Raw genomic sequence first — 10,039 nt, 5'->3', positions numbered from 1 at the left:
CGCACCCGCGGCCCTTCCCGAGGTGGGGGCGTCTTCTGGCGGGGCCGGGGGCCGTGCAGGAGCCCCTGGGAGACAGAAGCTGTTGGTTCGTCCCTTCCAGCCCCGTTAGTTCGTGTTTTAAGCAGGTGGAGAAACTGTAACTTCAGAAAAAAGCGCAAGTCCCTGTGCCATAGCAAAATCCCGAGTAAACCTTGTCTGAAGTATCTTGATGTCTCGCTGACAGGCTGCAGAAATCCATTAAGTCTTTGATCCTTTATTTTTCGTCTAACAGGAAAACAAAAGCCCTAAACAATGTTTGAGGGAAGGACACTGTAGGAGTTTGCAAGTGACATTTTTTGCATGCAAAAGATCAATGGTAAGTGTTTGTAGTGCATTTTCTTCTGCCAGCGAGCGGCCTGGTTGCTTTCTGTCCTTTTCACTGCTTTCTGAAGAAAACCACTTAAACCACTTTAATTCAGTAAAACTGGTGTCATTAAAGAGAACAGGTCTTGCCTTTGAATTCCATTTAAAAGATGGATGTTGTATGCTATTCTCCTGAAGAAAAAGTTGTAGAGATGGGGAAAAAAAAGCACGTTTAAATTGAATTCGGCCTAGCAAGTGATGTGTCAGTGAGGTAGGTGCTTTTACTATTATTTTTTTTTAGTAAAGCTTTGATTTAAACCATATTAGTGGATTGGGTAGTTGTAAGATAAGATATTGATGAGCTAATTTTTGTCTATGAATGAAGAACATTTAAGTGACAGGAATGTCCTATTGAAAGATTTCCACTGCTGAAGTGGCTCTTGCATTTGTTAATTTTTGTGGAGGGTGGGAATTCATGGTAAAAAACAATTTGGGGTTTTTATGTAGGGAGATATCAAGTATAGTAGCGAGAAGCCAGTTGTAAAAATGTAATTAGATAAAGTTTCGCCAATTTTGATAGGAGTTACTTGTCTAAAAACATCTTGATTTTTGTTTCCATAACACGTAAAAAACCAGTTAAGGTGTAGCAAAGATGGTATTAAAGCTTTCTAAGCATGAGTAGTGCCGGCCTCATTTTTATTTTTAGCTGATGTGATACATAATGAAGAATGTGCAGCTGAAACTGCACCTGAATTTTTTCTTCTCTTCTGTATTATTGTGTAAGTCTTTTTGTACCTGTTCTACATGAACTGCATTCATCCATAAAGTGACAAATGATTATTTTTGTGGTCAGGAAAAAGCGCTGTGTATTTAATGCTTGAAATACCTATTGGATGCAGCAGTATCTCCAAATGATGGGCCTGTGTTTCTGTCTCTAGATCGTTAGGGGAGCCTGATGAAACTTAGTTTCATGCGGGAAGAGGCCCGGCTCTGATATGATTCTGTTTAACTGCTCCAAATTCTAAGGTTGAAGAACAGCATTTTTCTTGTCCTGTTAACTCTGTACATTTCAATAATTGTGCTCTGCCAAATTTCTTACCTGGTGTAATAGTGAGGCTTAAAGAGTATTTAAAACATGTTAGACAGTAAACACAGGTATAATTTGCAGTATGCTGAAATCATTAGGGATTTTTCCTAGATGCTGTTTTCTTTAGAAGGAAATATAATCTCTTATCAGAGGAGTAAACTTTAGTACACTTTAGACAGTAAAGTAGGAACAGTGTTTAACATGGAAGCTGCTCGGTTATTGCGCAAGCTGTGCCATCTTGCAGTTTAGCTCTTTACAAATTTTGCTGCAGTTCTGAATCCTGAAAGAGGGTTAGTTAAGGGAGGTAAAAGATACGTCCTCAATCTACTATCCAAATATGGCTGAACTGCAATCTGTAACTGCCATCTTCAAGACTGACTATCTAAATTCAGAAGAATTCTCCCAAGATCAAAGCATGTTTCTCTGCTGCACTGGGAAAGAACTTGCAGTTTAGTTTCAGTAAGTCCTGCTCCACAGCTGTTATTATAGCTTTACTGCCTTTTTTTTTGCTTTCCATTAAATGCTTTTTTGTAACTGCCAAGAAGAAACAAGCTAAATATTATTTCAGTTTTTACTGATACATTTTTTGGACACTTGTTGTGTTTAATGTATCCCTATCCTCACTGACATTTGCAGAGACTCCCACTTCAACCCAATCTGGATTTTCCTCCTTCAGCTTCTCAGTTAAGTTTGGAAAAACAGATCTAAGTAGATTTACACTACCTTGTTTTTATGTGTTCCTTGCCATCCCGCTGTGCTGTTCCGTCGTTTGTGTTGTTACACTGTTTATTTCAGAATGCACAGGATGCTTACCACATAATTTTAGTTTTGTGTGAGATGTAAGATAAAAAAATGTTTGTTTCCTTGGAAGAACCCTATGACTTGTTGGTTACATCATTGATTTTCTTTACAGTGACTTCTGCTTTGTTCCGTGCTTTCTTCTGGTGTTGCAAAGTGCTGAGATAGTACAAGCACTCTAAAGTACTTCTTTTGCAAAATGTAAGGTTTTAATATTTTTACTTCAATTTTCAGTTGGATACCAGGGCAAGATTCAGAGGAAGGAAGGGATACTGAAGTCTTCCAGAAGAGACCCAGCCATGGGAGATCAGGGTTCATCAGCACTTTAAACAAAAGAGAGACTACAGTAAGAAGATCCTATCTGCTGCATCCTTTCATGCAGTGTTTTCGTGGAAGGTATCTACTCCTGAGCATTCTGATAGATTGTCCTGGGCGTGTATTTAAATGTTAAAAAGAAGCCAAGCATAAATCTGCAAGTTCTGGCCAAAATGAGTACTTGTCACGCACTTGTAATAAAATATGTAAAATCCAGAATAAGCTGCAGTAGTTATTGTGTTTTGAAGAGAAGTTGTCTTTTGTGGTTTTACTAATTCTGATCATGTTTTACTATCACAAATAATGCAAGATATGGAACTGGGAGTCCACTTGACTAGTATCCTAGAGGATACCTCAGGATAGAGCTGTTTCCAGAGATGTCTACTTGACCAAGGTTGTGAAATGTAGGTGCAAGCTGCTTCCTCCCCAGTAGGTTTGTTACCCAATAAACCTGCACTAATAGGTAGGAGTGGCAATGTTTTTGCGGTCCCACATATACAAGGATGGCATCTCTTTCTTCTCGCTACAAATCCCTTTTAAAATGGTGATTGATGTACGTGTTTATTAGCACAGTGTAGTCTCATTGGACAACTAGATGAACATTTGGTTGCTCTAAATTAAAGGATAGCTGATTTACCTTTCGGTAATTTGTCTTCTCCTTGTACTGGCACAAGTACAAGAGAACTAGCCATTATTCTAGTCAATGACTTGAATGCCAGGATGTAGCTAATTATGTATCTTCGGATGGGTGAGGAAGGTATTCCTCAGGCCAACAGTTAAGGAGACGGTGGCTGCTATTACTGTGTTCTAGAGGTATTTACAACAATATTTAATTTCCTTTGAGATGACCCTGAGTGATCTTTCTGCATTATTTTCAAAGGAAGTATATAAATACTAACCCAAATGTATGTGCAAACTAGGGATGGTGATCTGGACTTTATTGTGTTTATAGGAAGTTGTGTTCCACAAATTTACTTTGTACTTGGTGAGCATTTTTCTTCTTTTTACTTTGTCACTTCTCTCTGAATCGTTTGGTTCACATTTATGGGTGTAAAATGTTCAAATTACCGTTCATATTCATTTAAATTATAACTAATTTCTGCTATGTGCTTCTTAAAACTTGCTCTTCCTTTAGAATTTTTTTTGTATGTAGTAAAATTTTACATAGTTTTGTAAGCTATAAAAAGCTGCAGTGAAAAAGCAAAGAAATGAATAGAGGAAAAGACTGGTTTGCTTTCCTTTGATCAAGGATGACTGTGGCAGATCTGTCTGCAGTGTGACAGTGTTAACATGCATCAGCTAGTCTCTCTTGCCCCACCCCTGGATTTATGGAGGTAAAAAGCTTAACCGTGACTGTGGTCAATACTTACTGGTTCTGTTTAAGAACTTGTTTCTGAAGAATATTTCTTTTTCCTTCCTTCAGTGTCTCTACCTCCTTCCATGCCTTTTGAAGCCTTTAAGAAATAAGTGGTAGTGTAACTCTTACATATGGAAACTGAAATAACTTCAGACAAGCTGATTGGGGAACAAGATTAGGAAATAGTGAGAGGGGAGAGAGTCATAGTAACTTATTTTCTTGGCTAAAGCTTATACATTTACATTTAGTCTGAACAGATGCATGCAACACTTACTGTTTGTAAAATCAATGACTCCAATGGATGAGCACATGTTGACTGTTGTCTTAAAGAACTCTCTGTGATCAGTCAAAGTACGTTTATATTCCTTGTACGTTTTTATGCCGTGTATGTGTAGGATTTTATTTTTGCAATCATAAATCAACGCCGATTTCGCAATTTCACATTCTGTTGATCATGTGAAAGCTAGTTCGTTTGTTGAAGTGCTGTAAACATCCTTTGTTTTCCACAAGCTAGTTGCCATATTGTCTCTTTATGTACACTGAAATGATAAATTGATGTGATGTCTGTAAGAGTATTCTTAATTTAGCACTCTGACTTCAAAGTATTACTCACAAGCCTTCTCCGTGGGGGGAAAAAAATTAACAAAAAGGGAGTAAAAATAAATTTAAAGCTACTTGGCTGGTAATTAACTGTCAGTTAGAGAGAAGAGTGGGAATATTTGGTTTTGGTAGTCAAGGACTCTTCCATGGTTTGCCCTGCCACAGGTGACGATAGGCTTGGTGCTTCAGGTGACTTGCCCTTTCTCAGCCATAATCACTGAGCCTCACCTAATGGTGCTGCAGAAACTCCTTTTGGAAGGGAGCAGGCAGGTAACGGATCATGGACTGATAACTAGTTAGAGTTATTTTTAGAAAGTGGCTTGATCCAGTGGAGATCAAGTGTTAAAATTAAATGCAGTGTTTGCTATTGGATGATTAAGGATTTAATAGTTCACTTAACAGAATACTGGTTTGATCTGATAGAATCTCTTAGTGTCAAAACTTCCTAGTGGTTCACTGGGCTATGTGGGACAGTATAAAAATGCATAGAATATGTACCTAAATACTGGCTTGCTCAAGAGACTATTAATCGTTCAATTCCAGTATTGTGTAACACAATACTCTGTCTAAAAATGACTAATTACATAATTGCCTCGGGACTTTGAGCACTGTCCTACTTGATAGCTATTAATGTTTCTTGTGTGAAAATAATTTGTTCCCTTAATGGAAAGCCCCAAGTACTATAAATTTGCGTATAAGATTCCAGGTTTTTTCCTAATACACAAAATGTTTTTATTTTGATATCTTGATGTTTTTAATTCTCCTGCCTTGTGCTGCACCACTGGATTTTTTTAAAGAATACACATTTCTAATCTATGGTAGATTTTGCAAAGTTGCATATGTCATGTATTTGAATCTGTGAAATTGGAGCACAAAAGGTTGAAATGGCGCCAAAAGGCTGTTACTGGTTTTAGAATTACAAATCTATGCAGTGCTAATAATTTGTATCGAGTAAGTGCAGGATGCAGTTTGCAAAAACCTTTCACTGCTGCTCTGATTTCTCCCATTTTGTTTTACGTGGTGGCAGAGTCAAGGGGCACTGAATGCTGTCGAAATTCACGTCGCAGACTGTGACTCCGTCAGTGTTAGGACCTGTCTGTGTTACTACATCTAGTTCCACCAGTTGACATGTCCTCTCTGTGGTCCAATCCTGCAAACACCTTTGTATTTGTATAGCTGTAAACACATACTGCAGATCTACTCCCATGTTTTATTATGATAAAAAAATAGGCCATAGCCATTTAGTCTGGTTTAAAAATTCTTCAGGTCATTAACTCTTGTTCTTTCAAGTTAATATGAAGTGATAAGCATATTGTTTAAGCAGGACCTGTTTAATGAGGCCCTTGTGTACATACACTGAAAAGTGAGAGAAGGGTTGGCGTTTAACTAGTATGCATGCATTTATTGTTTAAGCTATGCCTCTTGAAAGAAAAAACATCTTTAAAAAAAATTACTTTTGAAAGCTTCTCTTCTTCCAGAATATGTGCATTTGTATTACAAAGGGCTTTTGTTATTCACTGGTTGGCATAAGAAGTTGGTTGTGTATTCTCTCTTTTAAGTTTCAGGGGCGGAGCGGGTTGGATGATACACTTTTTCTCAAAGCAAACTTTTCAAATAATATTATTATTTCAGTGGAAGCCCGGAACAAACTAGACTGACACCTTCTGCTCGTAAGAAGAGCACTAAGTGAAATCATCTTCTAAAAACGCAGCCATAGAATGTAGGTGGTAAGCAGTATCTGTTGTTTAAGCCTTTGGTTGGAAAACTTAGAAATACAGAGCTGTAGCAGCTTTGTTGACGTGCTGAATTTCTCAAGTACTTATGCTGCCTTAGCGCTTGGTATGCGGTTATTTAGAATATGTGTATTTATTCTAAATACGTATCTCATTGTCTAAAGCTGAAGAGCATGACAGTTTAGTTTCCATCATAAACTGTAGCTGACGGAATACTAACCAGAAACACGGAATAGTAACCAGAAACCTTAAGGTCCTTTCTCCTTTTTCCAAATGTACATGCTAAATTGTTTGTCTCTGGCATGGTTTTGCTGCAGATATCTTAGGAAAATTATTAACCAGTGGTTTCCTTAAGTGGTAGACTCCATGGTGACTTGGTTGACTCCCTGTAGGAAGAAAACTCGGTAAACATAGGGAGCAGCTTCTTGAAGTGGACTATGCTTTATTTTCAGGATTTACAGTAGGTTGATTAATAATGTCCTTAAACACTGAAAGAAGAAGCAGCACCAAGATCAGCATTTTAATAGCTGCTTAGTGATGTCAGTAGCAGGTGATATATTTCAAATAATGTATTTTAGTAGATAAACATTGAAATTATTTTTTATATCAAGCTGGGATTCGTTTGTCCTGATGAAAGCTTTCATGTGCCAAATTCTTTCTTTGCATGTAGGTACTAATGGGCTGCAGTGAAATGGAAGGGAATAATTTCTTAGACTTTTAGTAACAGAGGAAATGATAGAAACAAATCTCTGTGACTTAGAACAAGATACCCAAAAGTTTCTGCAGTACTGCTACTGTTACTTTAAAAGGAGCTAGGGAAGAACCAGTGAATGTAGAAATGGGTTTGTAATTCGTAAGTTCCAGTGATAAACTCTGCTACTGTGAAATTGTATGGTGTTGTCCTCATTGTCATGAAGGATGAAGAATATAGAATTTTTCTGTCAATTTATGGCAGGACTTTGTAAGGCTTTTTCAGTGGGGGAATTTTTGAAATCCTTCTGGTACATGGGTCACAGAGGTCTAATATTTTTTAGATGCTGCTTGTCTCAGGCTTTTGGTTCCATGTCAGCTGTACCTCTCTAATGGCTACAGCAGGATGGTTTCTCGAAATCTGGGTGAGAGGAAATGTGTTACAGGTTATTGGATTGCTAGCGTGCTGAGGAAGATGAGGGTAAATAGAAACTGATGGTCAGTTGTCTAAAATTTTGCATTGCTCAGTATAAAGACAAGAGACCGTATAAGGCCCTTTAGCAGCTCAGACTGGACATCTAGTGAAGTGTCCCTTTCTTTCTGCTTTATATTAGCAGTTAAGGTAAGAGTTTAACACCCTCCATGTGGTCTGACCTCCTGTGAAGGTCAAGTTTTTATGCTAAAGTCACTGACTCTTGAAAGAGGCATAAAATGTAATTTATGTCTTCCTTTGATAGTGTGTTTCAAGAGCTAGCAATCCCTCTGTTAAAAGTGGGTGTCTGTTTTGTGATTAGAATGAGCTCAGCTTCCACTTCCAGGAAAAGGGAAGGGGATGGCTCTGCAAAAGAGGTCAGTAATATCTTGTATTTTCTTGCTGGGAATGCATTTAAAACAAAAAAAACCCTCATTTTTTTGGTGAAATGCATGGATTGACGTCCTAAAATCTTGTGTTCTGCTTGTCTTAGTCCCCTCATAAATTTTTAATCTTTTAAGAAGGAGATAAACCCCTGTTATGGGATTTTTCAGTGATCTATATATGAGTAAAATCCCCTCTTCTTTCTTTGTACGCTATTGATTGTGCTTCCAAGATGCGTGTCATGTTTTGTCACAGTGTGAAGTCGGGATCTTGTGTTGGATTCCTTGTCCATTATGACCCCGATGCCTTTTTCAGAGTCAATAGTTTTTCAGTCTGCTGTTTTCCCGGCGTTCAAGGTACAGCTTTGTATTCTTTTCCTGGATGTATAACCTGAGATTTGGCCGTAAAAAAACAAACCCATTTTGAACAGCGTGCTTTATCAGCTGTTCCAGAACTAACTCTTACATGATGGCCCGGTTCTTTTGTTCACCATAGTGCCAGTTTTTGTGTTGTCCACAAATATAATCAGCAGTGAGTTTATGTGTGCTTCTGTGTCTTTGAGGAAAATGTTGAGTAGTCTTAAACCTGGTAATGGTCCCAAGTCAGCTTTCTGGGTACCTCTGCCCAAACACAACTCCCCTCTGACAGTTAGTTCTTGAGGCATGTTACTTACTTAGGTTTCCTTAATCCAGCACATCTATAATCTTACCAAAAAATGAGGAAAGTGAAAAACCTGCTTACCCTATCTGTTCCTACCCTGTCAGTATTCCTCTTTTTTTTTTTTTGCCCGGGGTGACTTGGACTGCTCCGCCTGTAAGTAACCCGGTGGTTCTCTCTGTCCTTCCTCAGCGCTGGTGCAACACAAGCGCCCTTCTGGTCTGTAGGGTTTTAGTGCTGTTTCGATTCGCTGATGTTAAGTGAGCATCAGTAGTAAACGCTTTCCAGGATCCTTGGTGGGGAGTTGGAGATCCAAGCCTGCTGTTTTTAAAAGGTCATATTTTGGTTGTTGATGATGAAAATTCTCATCAGCTACAAATAAACTACAATGTTTTGTGCTTCTTAAGCCTGTCAAACTCTGTATTCAAATTGAAGGGTGCTACTGACTGTGTCTACTTGCTTCCTAGCCTGTTATCGCCAAGTATATTTAATATTTTTATGAGAGGATGGCTTTAAACTTGCACAGTATGCAGAGGAACTCCTGTTTTCTGTCTCCTTCTTGTTTAAAACCATGGCACGGTTCATTAGCTTTGTGCTAAACTATGACCAAGGATAAACGTTAAAAATCACATGTTTGACTAGGCATTGAAAATAAGCTCCCTTCTGTAAGTTTGGTCTGATTTTTTGAAACGGAAGTGCTTGGATCAGTCCTGTCACACAGCTAAAAATGGAATTTCACCACTTGACAGGTGGAAAGAAAAATGAGAAACTCCAGCTGCATCTCCTGGCTTCTCCATCGAAATTCAGATCATATTGAGGACTTGAGCTGGCAGCTTCCAGCACCGGGGAACTGCAACAGGCAAATTAACAATTCTTACACTAGAGTGGTGTTGGGACTGACTCAACTGGTAGTTGGCAGCGGTCCTCTGCAGATCATGCACATTTGGCTGGAGGCATCCAGACGAGTGTGTCTGCATGTCTCACTCATTCCCCACTTCAGTGTGTTCCCTGCGTGCGGGAGCCCCGCGTGTACCTTCTGGGAGTTCCCGCAGGGGAGCTTGTGAGTGGCATTTGCGCACCATGTTAAAAAAAAATTAAATATATATATATATATAATGAGCCAGAGCTGAACTGTCAGCTCTTCTTACATTCTTTCAAACTACCCTTAACGCTGCTTGAGCGAGGCAAGTCCCTCATTGATAGGAACTGATTAAGAAATGGAGCCCAGGCTCCAGCGATGCAGCAGTTTCAACAAGTGAGGCCGGTTGAGCCAGCTATTGAGCAACTTCAGGTGTGGACAATGAGTAGGGATGAATGGAAGAAACATGCTGGTGTTTTGGTGAGAAAAGAAAAAAAAAAAAAAATCTGGATTATTATCTCAAATTATTTGGCCGAAGCTTCATAGCTGCGATGCGGGTACTTCTCAGCCCTGTGCCATTTTCTTGCTCAGAGTCCCCAATTTCTGACTGCAGGTGGTGATACGAGAGAATCCCCGTTTCTGTATTTTTGGATCCTCTGCAGTGGGAGATGACAAAGCACGAAGAAGCGGGGGGCTCGCCGGGAGGCCGGAAGGCGAGCCTCGGGTAGCGGGAGGGGAGGCACGC

The 10,039-nt window shown here is 39.2% G+C and overlaps 2 protein-coding genes across 9 annotated transcripts in view; both read left to right on the top strand.

Annotated features, from left to right (window-relative positions):
• The window catches only part of LOC104125234 (cytochrome c oxidase assembly factor 5), a 3,345-nt gene extending 841 nt beyond the window's left edge, over positions 1–2,504 (top strand). Inside the window, exons 2-3 of the mRNA XM_009637659.2 lie at positions 272–355; positions 2,462–2,504. Of these exons, the coding sequence (XP_009635954.1) occupies positions 272–355; positions 2,462–2,503 (126 nt within the window). The 3' untranslated portion in view covers position 2,504. The remainder of the gene's footprint in view (positions 1–271; positions 356–2,461) is intronic.
• Positions 2,505–2,541: 37 nt separating this feature from the next.
• Positions 2,542–10,039, top strand: part of INPP4A (inositol polyphosphate-4-phosphatase type I A) — a 141,879-nt gene continuing 134,381 nt past the window's right edge. For all 8 annotated transcript variants that reach the window (XM_035893208.1, XM_035893206.1, XM_009637652.2 and 5 more), the window contains exon 1: positions 2,542–2,623. The gene's annotated coding sequence lies outside the window, so the exon portion shown is untranslated. The remainder of the gene's footprint in view (positions 2,624–10,039) is intronic.

The sequence above is a fragment of the Egretta garzetta genome, unplaced genomic scaffold (assembly GCF_000687185.1).
Source record: "Egretta garzetta isolate BGI_Z169 unplaced genomic scaffold, ASM68718v1 scaffold504, whole genome shotgun sequence".
NCBI lineage: Eukaryota > Metazoa > Chordata > Aves > Pelecaniformes > Ardeidae > Egretta > Egretta garzetta.
Note: the sequence above shows the minus strand (reverse complement) of the source record. Positions and strands in the feature narration are given on the sequence as shown.